The 18,758-nt window shown below is 30.0% G+C and overlaps 4 protein-coding genes and 1 long non-coding RNA gene across 6 annotated transcripts; 4 read left to right on the top strand and 1 right to left on the bottom strand.

Moving 5' to 3' along the window:
• Positions 1-1,272: 1,272 nt before the first annotated feature.
• On the top strand, positions 1,273-2,500 carry LOC124537557 (coiled-coil domain-containing protein 112-like). Its single transcript, XM_047114432.1, has 4 exons — positions 1,273-1,470; positions 1,958-2,094; positions 2,267-2,333; positions 2,385-2,500. Exons 1-4 carry the CDS (start codon positions 1,299-1,301, stop codon positions 2,498-2,500), a joined length of 492 nt encoding a protein of 163 aa, XP_046970388.1. The 5' UTR covers positions 1,273-1,298.
• A 177-nt stretch (positions 2,501-2,677) lies between these two features.
• LOC124537158 lies at positions 2,678-3,375 on the top strand. Its single transcript, XR_006966915.1, has 3 exons — positions 2,678-2,902; positions 2,973-3,122; positions 3,219-3,375. It is a non-coding gene; the product is annotated as an uncharacterized LOC124537158 (long non-coding RNA).
• Positions 3,376-3,549: 174 nt separating this feature from the next.
• Positions 3,550-4,807, top strand: LOC124537156 (tetratricopeptide repeat protein 19 homolog, mitochondrial). The gene has a single exon (XM_047113873.1). It carries the CDS (start codon positions 3,829-3,831, stop codon positions 4,804-4,806), a length of 978 nt encoding a protein of 325 aa, XP_046969829.1. The 5' UTR covers positions 3,550-3,828; the 3' UTR covers position 4,807.
• Positions 4,808-5,010: 203 nt separating this feature from the next.
• LOC124537157 (peptidyl-prolyl cis-trans isomerase 6) lies at positions 5,011-6,801 on the bottom strand. The gene is made up of 4 exons (XM_047113874.1): positions 6,504-6,801; positions 5,901-6,108; positions 5,482-5,666; positions 5,011-5,238 (listed from the first exon to the last, which is right to left on the bottom strand). Exons 1-4 carry the CDS (start codon positions 6,594-6,596, stop codon positions 5,107-5,109), a joined length of 618 nt encoding a protein of 205 aa, XP_046969830.1. The 5' UTR covers positions 6,597-6,801; the 3' UTR covers positions 5,011-5,106.
• Positions 6,802-7,192: 391 nt separating this feature from the next.
• LOC124537155 (transmembrane protein adipocyte-associated 1 homolog) lies at positions 7,193-18,730 on the top strand. 2 transcript variants are annotated; one of them, XM_047113870.1, is made up of 6 exons: positions 7,193-7,551; positions 7,629-7,924; positions 8,245-8,502; positions 14,014-14,200; positions 16,767-16,896; positions 17,054-18,730. In XM_047113870.1, the coding sequence occupies exons 1-6, from the start codon at positions 7,463-7,465 to the stop codon at positions 17,222-17,224; spliced, it is 1,131 nt and encodes a 376-aa protein (XP_046969826.1). In that variant the 5' UTR covers positions 7,193-7,462; the 3' UTR covers positions 17,225-18,730. The 2 variants fall into 2 exon arrangements, with proteins under 2 accessions (XP_046969826.1, XP_046969827.1); XM_047113871.1 differs by having other exon boundaries at positions 7,195-7,551; positions 17,057-18,730.
• Positions 18,731-18,758: the final 28 nt, after the last annotated feature.

The raw sequence follows: 18,758 nt of genomic DNA, 5'->3' as shown, positions 1-18,758 counted from the left end.
AACAAATTAAATAAACCAAATCAACTAACCATTATTTCATAGATTGTTATAGATTTATTCATAATCCATCCAATGTTTCATAATATTTTATGTTTATATAATTAATTCAATCTTAAATTGAAAAAAATATATAAAATCACGACAAAAATCTGAAATCGTTTATGGTCATTTAATGTTATATATTTTGTTTATTAATTTAAATGCATAAAACAATCTCTAATAAGCAAGCCAATACTACTAAAAATATATTATTAACAATCATTATGCGATCCTTGCTAGTTCCAATAAGAGTTTGATCGATAATTATCATAGCGACTGGACGGTCCTATTTTTTTTATTAAAACTTATTCAAGTTAGTTTCAAGATACAAAATCATGCATAAAATTAACAACAAATCTATGGAAGGAAGTGATAATGTTGGTAATAATAATAATGGGTATATTGCTCGATTAAGAAGATTAAAAATACAAGAAGGAATTCTGTCTGCAAATGTAAACAAAACATACGACGAATGTCTGGAAGTATGTGACGGAAACTATAAATATAATAAGGAAAAAAACTTTAAGCAATATTTAAATAAATTAAAAGATTCATATGTCAATATGAAAAACTTATATGAAGATATAAAAGTTAAAACTAATTTTCAAGAAAACACCTTAGAAGTGATCGGTTAGTTACCTCATTAATATTTTTATTTTTATTGTAACAGATAATGAGAGAACTTAAGTACCTACAATGAGATACCGTAAGTAGACCGCAACCAGATTAAAAGTATTTTTTGGTCTTTTTATACTACAATGATTTTAAAATATCTGATACGAAGAAGGAAACGTAAATTGTTAAAAATTGATGCAAAAAAATATATAAATAAATTTGTATAATTTTTAGAAATTGAAGATCTAAAAAAAGATATTTTAGAGCTAGAAGAAAAATTAAAAAGCTTTAAACAATTTTTAAGAAAAGAATTAAATTCAGTTCAAGCTGAAGAAAGTGAAATAGTGGAAAAGGTAATATAAAATAGGAAACAATCAAATAAGTATATTTTTTAAATTTTAATAGTAATGTTTTCTTTAAGGTTAATAATGTAAACTTTGACGAAATCAAAAACTTTGAAAAAATTAAAAAAAAGACGTATACGGAAATTATTCCAAGTCCAGTGCGCTCTTTGATCAAATGTCCTTTCAAATGTGAAGTAAGTAATACTATATATATCGTTTTAAAATAAAATTGTGCAACTTATCTTAGCAGTTAGTATTTAATCTATTAAAATGTAGGAAGTCCATCAATTTCAAGAGTTCATGAAGACTAGTCCTAACCGATGTGGCGGTTGGAACGAGTATAACCACAATATATTTGTTAAAATTTGGGATAAATACAATGGAAATGTAGTATTTACATCAAAATCTAATGGCGATTATTCAAGTGACCTTTTGCAAGAATTTATAGATGAAGTCTTACAAAAAATTGCAGGTAAGTGATTGTGTATTGGACTTGATCCAATACATTGATTATGTAATATTTAAAAAGAATTTAATTAACCTACATTACCGATTATAAAAACGCTATTAAAGAATAATCGTTTTAATTCTAGTACTTGATATAATTTTACTAATGACTGTAGTATAGAACAGAAACATATTTTATTTCAACCTAACCGTGAATTGTAAGAAAACTTTTGAAGTTGTATACGACGTATTATTCCAGGGTAACCCTTCCTATAATAGTAGTTAGTCGAGGCCAAATATATTTTAGCGTTCATTTGCATATGTTAATTAAACTAAAAAAAACAACTTCGGATAATACGTCTAAATTAGTCAGAGTGTACAGGACATAGGTAGAACGCTGCCTAACGCTGCACAGGTGTACCTAACTTGCTTGCTAAGTCAGTTTTCCGTAGTAGACACTCACAGTAAGCTACAATGGCTATGACATGATAATTTTTTATACCATTGTATAGATGCAAGATTTGAAGATATTCATTCACATATCGAATGGTATTCGCAGTACATTAACCTTAAAATGTGCCAAAAAAAAGCTCTCGATAAATGGAAGGAAAATAAAATGAAAATTAAAAAGCCTTTTCGAGATTCCAAGGTACGTAAATATTTTTTTTCCGCATTTTAATGATAAACACAATAATGTTCAAGTGTTTCACATAATTTATTTAAAAATCACATCTTACCAATTGTATTCTTTAAATATAAAGGTACCTTATGGTTTTACACTTCGTTATACAAAATAGTCATTTTACAATGTTTGTTCACAGAAATACAGAAGTACAAGTCATTCGCCCAGTGATGTCATTGAATCAGTTTTATCAGGATCAGGATCGGGTAAAACACCAAACAGCAATAAATATTAATAATAATAAAATTTATATACAGGTGTCCCGGAATGCGACGTCAAGTCGGAAACGGGTAATAGGCCAGATTGTAACAGTTATCAGAAAAATCCAAAAAAACCTATGAATTCACGAGTGGCATGTAGAAAATCCATGTAGGTATATTTTTCGTTTCTTTTATCTAAAGTGGTCATAATTTTTAAAATTCATGACTAGATATATACTTACAGATTTTTTTTGGATTTTTCTGATAATTTTCATGTCGCATTCCAGGACATACTGTATAAACGTGTTATCATCTTCGCGGCCGTCGGTTATTGTTGTTATCATTTCTCTATTGAGCTGCTACTTGAATATATTAAAGGATGTAACTACTTATCATTGTGAACAGGATGAGACTTATTTAAATAATCTCTCACATTGTCATTTGATCATAACTATTATAGTAGATACAATATATTTAAATTACTTTAGCTTTGGAACGGTAATATTTGTAACCAACATAAACATTTCAGATAGTAATAAAGGATCAAAACTCGTCAGTGTCGTTAAATTAAACGGGTAAGAGTCCCTAACTTACGGTAGCACGGTAAATATAAACAATAAGTTTAATAATATAAATACGTTTCAGCAACTCAACTTATGTCGATCGAGGCTCTATAAATTCACCATGTACTTCAGAAGTTTCAAAGTTGATGTATCCTACGAAGCAATGGATGAGCAGATGTGAAAGTGCGAAAGAAATCCCTAGATATCCTGATATTGAAAGTGTTTCGAAATTGTATGACATTTTGTTATAAGATACTAACAGTAACGGTATATTTAGGAAATTTTCTTTGGGATCAATAATAATAAATACTTCTGTTTTCATTTTCAGACGTACTCCATCTTGGCGTTTAAGTCTCGAATCTCTGAATAAAAGTCAATAAGCTAAAATCTAATTTAAACCTAACCTCCTGATGACAGACAAATAAAATTGATGTGGTACGTCCCAGTGAAGTGCTTATGCCTGCACTACGCTACGCTAGTTATATTTTATGTATAAGTTATTATTTCGTAAAAAAAAATATCAATGAAATTATTAGAAAAAGTATTTAAGAGGAGGTAAGTATTTGTTGCGCAAAATGGATTTATTAAAAATGTGCACAATGTCTGATTATTTTACAGATTATACATGATCAGCTGACGATTGGTCTCGATACTACTCAAATCAAAGACAACTGACATTTAGAGTGAAGTACAAAATTTCAAATTCAAAATGAAAGATAAATATGTCAAAATAAGTCATGTCTATTTTTCTTAAAACATTTTTGAAATTTAATTGCTAACAAACTTTGTACGAGTAAAATTAAGAAGAAATATATACCTCTTTTAACAGCATGTGTTAAGTTTATACATATTTTTATATATAGTCAACGTAATAATAATTTTACGGGTTATATAATCAATTCTGCTTAAATTCTATTTTTTTGAATAATATTACTATAATGACTTCAAGATGTAGATTGTTATGGCGACGATTTTTACAATTAAAAAGAGTTAACTGTACAGTAGTTCCACGAGCTTTTGCTAATGCTCCTATAAAAATTTCACTTCCATGCACTCTTGGATTTTCATTGCTAACCCTCATTGGCTTGGAAAAGAAATTAAGTGCAGAAGATGAGTTGATATTATCAATAAAACATTGTGTACTGTTTATCCAACGGAACGAATATGATAAAGCTGAACAACTCCTACATGTTGCTTTGAAACAGGCACAGCAAATACAACATCAGTTAGGCATAACATACATTTACGATGTGATGGCCAATTTAGCACTTGAAAGAGGACAGTATGACAAAGCTAAAAAGTTATTTGTAGCCGTATCACAGAGGATTATGGCTGATGGGGCAACAGAAGATGACCTTAGAGTCATTCACATCAGTGTTAAGTTAGCAAGAATTAGTCATATGAACAAAGAATATACAACAGCACAATTGGGATTTGATTGGTGTCTAGAAAAACTCAACAGCGCAGTTTCAAGAAATCCTTCAGAAGATAACATAAAGCTACTAGCAATGGCTGAAGATTGGTATGGACGTTTATTTTTAGAATGCAATAAAGATGATATAGGTTTACGCTACATGCAAAGTGCATATGAAAGAATGACGTCTTTGTCAGATACAGAGAAAGAACATTTAGTTGTACAGTTAAATGATCTTGGTACTGTTTGTGCAAACATTGGCAAAATTGATGAAAGTATTGACTATTTCACAAAAGCCATTGATCTTGGTAAACAAATACCTGATTTAGAAGATTTAGGTGTATTCTATGTTAATTTAGGTAGAGCATATTTGAAGAAAAATATGATAGATGTAGCTAGAAAGTCATGTGGACATGGATGGAAGCTAGGAGTACTTATGAAGAATAATGATGTAAAACATGAAGCAGAACTTTGTATACAAGAAATAAAAAACATGACTTAATTATATTTTGTTTAATTTTATTATTAGTCATCAATGAAATGCAAATACAAACAAGTTGTACCCTGTAATATTTAAAATAGTGATTGGCGGTATTCGAAATAAAATTTATAACACATACTATAAAAATTATGTACAAACTAATTTGTGAGAATCAATTATTTATGTAAATGTAATAATGTTAAATCCATACGCATTTAAGATGTTAATCTCAATTTTTTTTTCATATGAAATAAAATTAAATGCAAAAAATTATATTTTAATGATTTTTCTTATCTTACAAATTTAATATCTTAATTACTATTACTTAGCGCTATCTTTTGTTACACTGAAAGGTTCAGAAACAATCTCAGCATGAGTATTGGTTATGACAACATCCTTGACTGGTCGGTCATTAGTACCAGTAACTGTCTTCTCAATCTTACGAACAACATCCTGCAAAAACACAAATATTTATAACAACACCTAGAAACAATACTAATATTTGTGCTATTTTTAAGGGGGCTGCATTCTTGGCAAACCAATTATGTCTAACAATATGGCAATACTTTAATGGCTGTATATTTTGAGCTGTCTTAAAATAATAATACATTTGTTATATTATTTAACTTTTTATTAAATGTACCTAATAGATACAACCTATTCAAGTCATGCATAAATATTTGAATGAATACATACCATGCCTTCAAGTACTTTGCCAAAGACAACATGTCTGCCGTCTAACCATGGGGTCTTAGCGGTAGTGATGAAGAACTGGGAACCATTTGTATCCTTTCCGGCATTAGCCATAGACAACCAACCAGCACCATAATGGCTCAGCTTGAAGTTTTCATCTTCAAATCGTTCACCATAAATGCTACGACCTATGGAGTAAAGAAATAAAACATTACTTTGGTTGTTTAATAATAATAATTGAAAACCATAAATTGCTATAGGCAGTTAAAAAGTTTATTACTATGCTAATTGTGAACACCTTTGCAATAAACCAATTAAATTGTACAATTATATTATTATTGTAAATATTTATATAGAATTATAAGAAAAAACCTAAGTTATTTTAACTATTTTGAAGGAGGTATTATTTAATATATTATTACCTCCTGTTCCATCTCCTTTAGTAAAGTCACCTCCTTGGATCATAAAGTTGTCAATGACTCGGTGGAATTTGCTGCCCTTGTAACCTTCGCCCTCGGGTTTTTGAGCAAGCTGGTAGAAGTTCTCAACGGTCTTGGGAACAGTTTTACCGAATAATCCAATGACAACAGTACCCACAGGGTCGTTCCCAATACTGATATCAAACTTAACCTGTGAAAAAAAAGTTGTTAATGGAATATAAAGTTTATGGTACCTTGTAACATTTTCTTTTAAGATTACTTATTACTTTATTTTTAAGTATTTACTACATTTATATAGTTCTGTAACATAATTATTGTAATTAAGTTTATTTAATAGAAAATAAAAGTAGGTAGATATTTTTTTATAAATTGAAGTATCGAAAAATATTTAGTTTTGCTTATTTATAACTGACCCCAAATAAAACAAACACCGAACAAAGAATGAATAATGCAAAACTTGAAGCGTCATATTCACAAGGTCAGCGACCTCATAAAGATGATATCCGGTTAAAGTTTTGAAGCTTTTTGTTATTTTGTTTTTTTTTTATACATTTCTTTTAAAGATTTATTAAAATCACGTTTTACCTGGTGGGTCACCTTGGGTCCTTTAGGAGCATCAGCAGACCATGCCGTATTAACAACTAGGAGAAGGCCAAGAGCCATCACAAGAATTCCCATGATTAAAATTAATTTAGTTTTTTTTCTAGTAATTTTTGATAAAGGCAAGTAGAATATTGAAACAAAGTGTTTCTGAGTTGGCTAGTAGTGCTAGACAGAACCGGCGCCGGCAAAACTTAGCCAAACTATACATGCAATCAAGTCACGCAGTAAGTCAGATTTGGCTTGACGACAGACGTCCACGTCAGAAGTCAAGACCTCAGCCTCAGTTCACGAAGCCTAGAATAAATTAATTATCTATAGGCGTTTGTAAATGTCATTAGAATCTGTCATCTTATAACTACAAAGGTATATAGAAATAAAAATTAATTTAGCTAAAGTAATATTTATTTATGTATAGAATATATGCAGGGACTGCTTAGTATAAAGTTTGGTTTATCTGTAATTATTTAAGTATATTTTTAATATTTCAATATTCTTAGAATTCACCTATTCATACTGCAATTAAACTAACTTACTTTTAGTAATATAAGCATATTGTTTTTACTGGCTTAATTAATAGAAATAAGATTAAAGCATCGATGTATGGTTTAAAAAAATAAAAATAGAGTGTCTATTCCGATTACCCCATAGCCGTCAGCTACAGTCCACACTCCACAGACAATAAAAGCAATTAGATAGATCAAGTTGTAAAGCATCGAAGTCGGACGTTTGTTGATTTTAATGTTGTGTTGTAATTTTTAAATTGGATTAGAAAGTGAGACCATCGAAAATCCAAAGAAAAATTGTGTTTTTATAATGCGACGACAAAGCTGACGTTATGTTGCGAGAGGTAATTCGATTACAGTAGCAATGTTATGATTCCCTTTCAGGGATCTTGAAATAATTTCGTAACACTAAATGGCACAGAATTAAAACGTAGAAAAATGGATGGAACAAATGGATCAGATTTGCCGCCCGTTAAAGAAGAAACATTTTGTAAATATGTGTTATATTATGAAATGAACAACTCAAGGTATCGAATCACTAGCCGTTGTCCTTGTGCAGTTAAATGGTTATGTTTTTGTTCTCACTGCTTTGTTTTTTCTGCAGAGTTCGTATCTGGGATTTGATAATATTGATACCAAACGCTCTCTTCCTGCTATTTCTAGTGGTACGGTTTAACAAGGCTCAGTTAAAGTTGCGTGCTACCAGTAGTCCCATATTTTTGACGTTCTATACACTTGTATGGGGTAATGTGATCATCAGCTTAATAAGATGTGCCGTTTCTATGACTGTAAATGCAGCGATGCCAGTGGGAGGTCTGATCGACAAGATATTGTGGGTCACTGTAAGATTTTTTTTACTAGCAACAGAAATGAGTGTGGTTATATTCGGATTGGCTTTTGGTAAGTAAATGGTAATGGATTCTTATTAGCATTTTGGTATTTGGTATTAAATAAATTATATAAATATTTAATGTTAGAGGCACCAATTAGATGAGGATGCAATTATATTTATATTCCTTTAATCATAACTACTAATGAATTATTTTTATATAATTGCAATTATTTATGTTTAACTATGAAGTAGTGAACATTCAGTTTTTAATAAGTATTTATGTAATACAATACAGAAATAAACTTTTAAGTTTATTCCTAAATCTACTATATATCTCGTCATAATGCATGATGTTAATAACAATTAATGAAAATCATGTGTATTTCAGGGCATATGGACAGTCGTAGTAGTATCAGATATGTGTTACTAGCTACGTCACTTATATCACTGGCATTCACGGTAACACAAGGAACATTAGAAATTATTATGCCAAATGATATGTTCCATATTGACACCAGGGACTATGACTTATTCGGACATGGGGGAATGCTGTTCTGGTTCACATCGTCACTTGTGTTTGCTATTATATACTTTGTAATACTTTTATTACCCTGGATACCATTACGGGAATATTTGGCCTTACCAAGTAAGTTAATTTTTTACTTTATTTGTTACCCAATTTATTGATAAAGTAAATGGGAATACACTATTTTCTTCTTGATATATTTATAATATGAATATTTATTTATTAGTTTGATGTTTATTTGTTTGTTTGGTCTTATAAGTATAGATGCGAAATATAAATATTCATATGGTGCAACAATTCAAAATATATCCTCTATTATAGATTCAAATTTGGAAAACTTTAAATTTCAAAGTCAGAATTGTATTATAACACAGCATTTCTTTGACCACCATTTCATAGCTAATTTGTATAAAATATTTACATATTATATTCACAATCTTTCCTAGTTTTCACTCATTTTATTAGTAAAAACAATATCAAAATCTGTGAAGGGTTTTAGAAGAGGTTAGTGACTTACAAAGTGACTTTGTTTATAGTATTATACATACATTAAAATTTTCACATGTCAAAAATTACATTTAAGTGACATGCTTGTTTACAAAAGTATTTGCAATGGGTGCTTTCATGGTACATTTTAGAGATGAGAAAATAGATAAGTATACTCAAGAACATTTATGTTTTAGTATTTTAGTAAACAATTGATAGTACTATAAGAAAAAATAGTCGTTGATCATCAAAATGCAAGAGTTATTGACTCTGCAGAGTTTCAGTTTCATTGGCATAGAAATAAAACATTGAAACATTCATTTATATAATTATGTTGATTTCAACAGTATCTTAAAATTGGGTCAGTTAAATTGACAATTATTATTGTATGAATTTCTTCAGTTTTAAAACTGTTCATAAAAACTAAGTAAGTGAAGGCCATCCAGTTTGAATGCTGTTTTTAGTGACAATTGTGAAGAATAGATACACCAATAAGAAAAAACATGCTACCTTTTTCTGTTTTTATGACAAAAATTGCTTTCAAATAGATCTTGAACTAGACTGGCTGGTCACTTTATTTAGAGCTCAGATTAGTATAGAAAAAAAAAATCTGCCTTGTCATGGAATAAGTCACTTAAGTAATTTCATAAGTATAAATTGACAAGCCAATTTAAATGCTTTATGGTCCGAATAATTGTATTGAAACTCCTAATAATATGACAAATGTAATTTTAATTCTTCGTCAAATAAAAATGCAATTATAAAGTATTGATAATACACAATGAAATCAATAAATAAGTTGTTGAATGAGTTTAAAATGTTAAAATTTAATTTAGAACATTATTTCTTCTTTTATACATGAATAATAATAGAAACAAGTTGAAGTAAAGTTTCATAATTATAAAATAATAAATTTGCAGTTAGCGAAAAGTCGATATAATTATCTCATACTATTTTGTCGTGCTACAAAAATGGAAATTGGCAATGATATGTTATATGTTTTTTTTTTCATTTAAAAATATTCATCGAAAAAAAAACAACGGTTCCAAACTCAATTTTAATAAAATGATGAATCCTATTGACTTTTTTACGTTTTTTATAATTCATGTTAACTTATATTGACGGTTAACTTTTATCATATCTATAATATATTCAATGCACTTTTTGGGGTTCCTTTTTTAATCTCATTTTTCTACCATAACGGAAATTTATTTTATACCATATTTCTAGTATATTACGAAGGTACGCCATCATCTTATTCCAAGAGGGGAAAGATTTTAATTCAATAATTTCAGTAACTATTAATTTTAATACTTATTTTCCAATTTGTGGCCAATTTATTATACACTATTATTATTATACACTCTTAAGCAATTAATTGATTTGAAAATCTTCTTTTTTGAAGTATTTAACAAAAATACACATTTCAATAGTTTAATTAACAACATAATATTAATTACGAAGCTATATCAATTTACTTATAATGTCCAATTACCTTATACTTAGAGTCTATTAAATGCATATTACAATCACGTAATAATTAATATCCATTTATTGATATTTGCATTGGATGTTGATAAAAACACCGATATTTCCTCTTTTCAATGTAATAAATATTTACATTTATAAAATACAATATAAAGTCATTTCTTGTTACATAATTATAGATAAAGTCTGTAGGTTATTTTATTGAACTAAAATGAATGTTATTTATACGCTAAATGGTTATGAAAGGGGAGAATATGGGTAGTCATGAATTATGCAAGTGTACCTCATAAATCATTCCTTGTATAGGTTAAAACCGCATAAAAAATCGTTCAGTATTTTTTTAGTAGTTTCGTTCTAACAAACGTGGACATGGATTTTGTTTTATATGCAGTGATAATTCCAAATATATCACATATTTTAACTTAATTATTGTAATTAAAACATTTTTGATTAGAAAAAATTTTACAAGTTTTAAGATTTGTTAATGATTTTCTCTTCAATTATTTTAATTGTTTTCGCGGTATTTGTTTAAATTGTAATATAAATGAAAACTAGAACATTCCAACTTAATTACGGTTTCGAAGACGTCAATGCATTAATCCTTACTAATATTGTGGCGAAAGTTTGTATGTATGGATGGTTGTTTCTCATTTATGCGAAAACTATTAAATGGATTTTCGCAAATCCGTAAAAAATATTATAGATTGTTCAAACCGTCGATCAATTACATCACGTCAATTCGGTGCCAATAACATCAAAGTGTTTCTTTACTATATTGCCCATATATTACATACAAAAACCTTCCTCTCGAATCACCCCTATCTATTAAAAAAAACCGCATCAAAATCCGTTGAGTAATTTTAAAGATCTAAGCATACATACGGACGGACAGCGGTAAGCGACTTTGTTTTATATAATGTAATCATAATAATATTCATATACAAATTTCTTGGTTGCTACATTTAACCTTTTACGTAACCAATGTAGGTAGTTAATAAAAGCAATATGTATCTCAGTTTTAATAGTCTAAATACAAAGCTATTTTTTTTAATCAAGTGAATTTATTTTTTCTTTCGTCTCTAAAGACACAGCTTAAGACAAAGGGTTGATTACAATGCGCTCTTGCAAGGCTTCTCAATACTAACAATTTATTCATTACACACCAAGTATTGTATTGCATTTCGAATCGAGTTTGTATTTTATTACAAAAATCGATAACATCCTCGTATTTACTAAACTAAGTGCTAAATATTGCATTACATTTTAGTGATTTGTCTAATGTACATAATGATAGCCTCATGGGTATTTCTTATGATTTATCTAGGAAGACGGGCTAATAAGGCAGTTGATGGTATGTGATCACCAGTGACCATAGACTATAGCGCTCTGAGAAATAACCATTCCTTACATCGCCAATGTGCTTTTAAAATCAGTAACTAAGATGGTATGTCCCTTGTACTTGGCTCTATTACACTGGCTCATTCTCCCTTCAAACTTGACAACAACAATACTAAATATAGTTGTTTAACGATATAATATCTGGTAACACCTAGAAGGGTTTGCTTAAAGCCATACCATCAAGTAGCATCATCAACATTTTGAAAAATTGGGAACCATAATAAAGATGTATATTCATAAGTTCTAGACAGTTTCTTGTCAATTTTATAAAATAAATAATGGATAAGTTTACCACAAACGTGGAAACATTTAACGATCTTTTTATATTAAGCTGACTGTACATATCTCTCGATAACATGTCAATGCAAAGCTCAACTTAATGTTTATCTATAGTTTTTTTTAGACGTACGAGATGAAACTAATCTTATCTCTTGTAGATACTTAAAAATGAGCACTTGAGTATTGAAATACTTTATCGCGTATATTTTTGTAATTTTAATATTTTTATATGCAGAATATTACGTATAGTTTTCTTTTTACGTAATCTTCAAGTTATGGTCTTTGGAAAATTATTGTTGTGTTTTAAACCGCAAAATAAATCGTAAAAGAATTAATGTATAAGCACCTTACTAAAAGGACCATTTGCAATCAAATTAATACCACATATTAAAACTTGAAGATCATGATTAATTATCTGTCTTCAGGATAAGCTACGCCAAATTATTAGGCTTAAAGATTTACGCCCGCGGCTTCACCCTCGCTTGTGCCTACATATCCAATTACACATTATCAAATTTGAGGATCTTGTAAATCTGGGTTACATTCTTATATTTACCTCTTACGTGGGTGAATTAGGAAAAAAAGTAGCCTATATTCTTCCTTTGGATTCAAGCTTGTTTCATTTTATCAAATTCGATTAAATGAGATTCACGAGTTACTTTCGCATTTATAATATTAGATTAAATGGATGATCATAATCAGGAAGCGGCCCGCGTGCCGTATTTGGCATTGGTGACGCGTAATTTTGTAGCACGCGATACTATTACCTAAAATAAAGCTATTTATTTAGGTGGAATTTGGCAGATAATTAAAATAAAATATGTAATATTTAAACTATTTTAGACTATGAATTTAAATCGAATAGTGTGCAACCATGTAACTGTTTCAAGATCATTGTTCACTTGTTTAGTACTAGTGAGTCGAGATGGCCCAGTGGTGAGAACGCGTGCATCTTAACCGATGATTGCGGGTTCAAATCCAGGCAAGCACCGCTGATTCATTTCATTCATGCTTAATTTGTCTTTATAATTCATCTCGTGCTCAGCGGTGAAGGAAAACATCGTGAGGAAACCTGCATGTGACAAATTCCATAGAATTTCTGCCACATGTGTATTCTACCAACCCGCATTGAAACAGCGTGGTGGAATATGTTCCAAACCTTCTCCTCAAAGGGAGAGGAGGCCTTTAGCCCAGCAGTGAGAATTTACAGGCTGTTGTTGTTGTTGTTGTTAGTACTAGTTGTCGCCCGCAGCTTCGCTTCATAGCGAAGATATTTCACTAAATTCGGTTCATTGGTTTGGTAGTGAGAGCGACAGACAGACAGTTAGTTTCACATTAATAATGCTAGTATAGATGAAAGGCCTCATGGTTTCAACAAAGTGGAATATTCAAAGTCATCCAACTCTGACCCGTGAGTTTGAAATCAAATAAAATTAACGTATTTTCTTCAAGTGAACTTTTTTTGTGAAATGACAAGCGAGCACCTAATCAAATGAAATCAAATCAATTTTATTCAAGTAAACTTCACAATTAAGCGTTTTTGAATCGTCAATAATAATTAAATACTACAGTTTCGGAAAGCAGCATTTAGCGATAAGAAACGGCAAGAAACTCGCATAATTACATAAAAAAGAAATCACAATTAGTGTCCTATCATGGAACCCGAGCCTAACCCCGGGCGAAAAGTACTCTTTTACTCTCCAAAAAGTACACTTTTATTGAAAAATATGATTTATTTATTAATTTAGTCTTAATGATTTTTTTAAATTTTGAAAATGGTAAATTGATATGATATAAGACTAAAAATTACTAAAATAAACTAGACTAACAGTACTTATGTCCGTAACCTAAGTTTGTTTGGTATATCGTGCTGAACAAATCCAAAAGCAAAGGCATTCTCAAGTAGTTTTGCCATAGGGTACCCCCAAAAAGAAACATAAATGATATTGATGATATTATTATTTATTATCTTTTTTCCAGCGAAACTCTCATTCTACCTATACGTGCTTCTCCTCGCACTACTGGACACCACGCAGGCGGTCGGAGCGGGTCTCCTCACGTGGGGCTCCATGCCGTCTGGTCTGTGCGTCGTGGACGTAACTACATGGCTTTACTTCTCCCTGTACACGCCGCTCGTGTACCATACGTTTTTGAGTGAATTTTTCAGGTGAGTTTTGAGTGCTATTATACTAGTTTTAACCAGATTACAAAAAGTAAAAAAAGTAAAGTAAAAATTAAATATAACTTTATGATTCATTTAATGGTGTCACATATTTATATACGTTCTTAGTTTGATTACAAAAATATTGTATCGTTAAGACTTACATATAAAATATTCCCGACCCGACCTCGCACGGGTGCAATGCTGATACTAAATATACTACAGATTTTTTCTTGACTCTTTACTATATTTTTCATGTATTATATGCAAAAACCTTCCGCTCCAATCACTCTTATCTATTAAAACCACATCAAAATCCGTTGCATAATTTTAAAGACCTATGCATGCATATCAACAGACAGCGGTAAGAGACTTTGTTTTGTAGTGTAATAATGATGATAATTTAGTACAATGAAGTCAGTCCATTTAAAATAAACTACACGTCAAAGTATAATGATATAATATTTATATGATTATTCTGTTACTGCTTCCAATTTTAATACATCCTATTCTTCTCCCGTTCAGCTTTGGCTCGTGGCTCGTTATGTGACTTGCATGAGATGGAATGCCCTACACTTAGTGAAAGACGTAAATTAAAATCATCATCATCCTCTTGCCCTTATCCCAATTTTATTTGGGGTCGGCGCAACATGTCTTCTCCTTCCATACTTGTCTGTCAGACGTCATCTCACAAGTAACATTATTTCCAACCATATCATCTTTCACACAATCCATTCATCGTTTCCTTGGTCGTCCTCTACCTCTATATACACCCAAATCCATGCTCAAGGCCTTCCTCACAATATGTCCTTCATTCCTCCGCATTACATGCCCATACCATGATAGCCGCCTTCCACATTTAATTTCCTCTGATATACTCATTACTTATTCTATCCATTCGCGTAACACCACACATTAAATTAGACGTAAATTAAAATATGTATTGGAAATTCAATATAGTAACGATCGTATTATTAACACTGTATATTTATTGGAGTTTTAGTTAATCATTTATTTAATTAGTATTTACGTTCATTTTCATTAAGTAGTGTTAATATTGACGTGATTAGAGATAAAAATTACTTTATATTTAATTTCTAATTAGTTTTCACGATAAGTTTTGATAATTATACGTCACATACAATTTATTTAACATTATTTTCTTTATATCAGTGTAATAAACCTCGATATTTTTATCAGTGACCTTTAATAACAACCACAAGTGAACCATACTAGAGGTTGACAACCAGTGTTTTAGTGACTACCGTTTATTTAATTAAACTACACTACAATTAAATTAAAACTTTTTTTTGCTTTTTTAGCTTTACAATAAAATGTACCTTGTAAAATATACATTTATAATTGTATTTAACTAATATGGTTGTATTTTTTAAATGTTCAAAAAGAGTAACTACTGAGTTTCTTGCCGGTTCTTCTCGGTAGAATCTACTTTCCGAACCGGTAGTAGCTTCACTTAATGGTTAAATGACGATTCAAAAGTGCTTGTTAAAGCTCACTTGAATAAAGTTTATTTTAATTTTGTTTTTTGATATATTCAATATTATTTTAATATAAATTATTTAATTGTATTTGAATCCAAGTAAAACACAATTACCAATCGTACAAGGAAGTTTTACTAGTAAGAAGGGAGAACGATAGCGCTGATAATGTTCTTTTTTTAAATTAAAATTCAGAAAACAATTGACTTTTTTTTTTAAATATTCATAATATGATTGTCATAGGCCAACCTTGGTATAATGTCGTTAAGAAATTAAATAAGATACAACGGTGAAATTAATTGCAAAACATCAACCTCTAATATGTTTAATTAGATTTGTGTTAGTGTTTCACGATATCTTAAAGGTTTCCGTCTGCTGAACTTTATCTGTCTATGCATCACTAATTAAAAATAATGAAAGAATATTTTTGTTTTATGATTATTTTGAGGTTATATCTAAATTTTTGATACATTAAAAACGTCAATGAACATATTCAACTTTTTGTTATATGTTTCCCACTGTGACGTTTTGTTCGCAACCCCCATGCGATTTGTTACATAGCATAGCACTCGATTCTTAATAAAAGTAAAGGTGGTCCGTGAATCATGACGGTAGACAATGTAACGTCCTCCTTGTCAAGTAATCTTCCAGGAGAGTAACATCAAACGTATATAGAAACGTAGGTAACCACGAATCGTATGAGCGTTAGGGCTGGGCCTTATTTGTAGAAACGGTTTTTAAAACTAGTTATTTCAAGAAAAACGAACCAACTGTTTCTCGATTATAGAAAAAACCGTTTTTAAACGAACGAGAAGGCGCCTGTAGTCGTTCGTTTTCGAGTAACCGTTGACGTTGAAGTTTTTATTCTTCCTTGGTTTAGGAAAAACGCCATAATTTTGTATGACAAAATGGTCCAAACGAAATGTGAATCTAGTTCTCTATTTTTAATGAATTATTTTTATTTTGTTTATGTACATGTTTATTAGCATGCTCTGTTTAAATTAGAAACACAGATAATATAAACTCAGTTTAGAAATTGAGAATGTTTTTATAATTTTTGTTTTATATTCCAGTGTCTCCCAGCCTAGTATCATGTTCTCGTACAAGGCTCAGATGGACGAGCCTATGGACGACGATCAGGTATCCCTACCGCATCAGCAAAGCTTCAGTTCACTCAAAACGGACTCCGACTATATATATCAGGTACGGTTCTTGATATTGTTATCAACTTTAATATTGGTGTTTACATATTTTTTTTATTTTACGTTAATTACAGTCGTATTCGATAAGAGCAAAAATCATATTCTGATTAATCTATGAATATATCGTATGTGTATGTGAGTTTTGACCTTTGTTTCAGCAGAGTAATAGTGTATATGACAGTACACTCTTCGAAGTAGGGGGCACCACTCCAATGAACCCCGTTTACAGTGCGTCACTACAAAGTCCTGATTCTATAGCGTCGGGCCAATCCATAGACATTGGAGTACCAACATCGGGTTTCCCAAATCAAAACATGCTCTCAACATAACAAAAGAAAAACAGATTAAATATACCTAACATTAATGCCACACATCCAAAGAAATACATTATAATTTAAGGGTTAGCGATTACGAAATAATTTTAAATAATTTCTATTTAAGTATGAGATAGTTTCTTTTATTCGGAATCTCTTGATTTGTTTATTTCATCGTAATTTCTATCAGGCGCTTTGTGATAGCCAGAGCCATTGATCGGACTTATCGAGACGAAAACATCTCGTTTACTGCTTTAACAATTCGTAATGTATCCATCCACATAAATTTCATACTAGACTAAGGCTGAAACAGCGACACATATTGTCTATTGTTCACTATAATTTAAAATATTCTCAGAAAAAAAAAATCACATAGAGCAGTGTTATTGCATCCGACCATAAACAATTTTGTACTTTAATAATTTAGGTGAGTCGTTGTGAGTATACAATTGCTAAATAGTTTAGTGAATCTCGCGATTATTGATACGGATAAAAGTATTTATCTTCCTTTAAAAGTTTATGTTGCGATTGTAACTATGAAATTATTGATGCAATAAAATAGTAATAGATTTTGCAATAATATTTTAGGAAGATACAATATACACCAACATTAAATCGATCCTGTTTTTTTTTTTAATTCGTTGTTCTGCCTGGAACTTTAATCCGTTACGATATTTCAATTGTACAGTATTCCTTATCATCGAAAGTATTAGTATGGAATAACCTATGATTATTTCGCAATTAAAATCAGACTTTATGTTGTGAGGTGTAAGTGTGAAGTTCGAATGTGTTGCTATTTTATAATTATGATTGACACTAATTGGTTTATATATAATTATTTTTATCATACTGTGATGGTTTACCTACTTATTTTAATTTTGTTGTTATATTTTAATGTTTATGAAAGTGATAGTGGAATAAGTAATATTATCGAGAACAGCAAAGCTGAGATTTTAAATATATAGGTTAACTGCACTTTCTACATATATTTTTGCGGAATAGCAATGAATTATAAAATATTAAACCGCAATAAAAACTTATATCGGCTTTATTTATTTACTTTATGTTATTTTAATAGACAGCCTATATATAACAATTTAAAACTATGATTTCGGATGTAGAAGAGTAGCTTTTAAATTAAGAACAAAAATTAAGATGGCCGAAATAAAAACACATTTTGCCTTCTACGACTAGTCTCTAGATTTTACGTTAAGGAAAAGTTTGATTGTAGATGTTAAATAGATTTAACCATAACTACAAATACAGTGGACTTTAAACAAATTATTGAAACGCAATGTAAAAAAATAAATTGTCAATTTGAATCTCGAATTATAATTGAATCGTATCAAGCAGTTAATGACAATTGTCAATTTTCCTTTATAAAATGTGATAGATCACATGTTGTATGTATGTACTATGTACCCATGTGAAACTTATTATTTTAAGTGATATTTTGGTTGATGGCGTATATTTTTGTTATTTTCTGTCTTAGGAAACTATTAAAGTAACAATTTTATTGAATCTGCATTTTTATTTTTACCTTTCCTTT

The sequence above is a fragment of the Vanessa cardui genome, chromosome 18 (genome assembly GCF_905220365.1).
Source record: "Vanessa cardui chromosome 18, ilVanCard2.1, whole genome shotgun sequence".
Lineage (NCBI taxonomy): Eukaryota > Metazoa > Arthropoda > Insecta > Lepidoptera > Nymphalidae > Vanessa > Vanessa cardui.
Note: the sequence above shows the minus strand (reverse complement) of the source record. Positions and strands in the feature narration are given on the sequence as shown.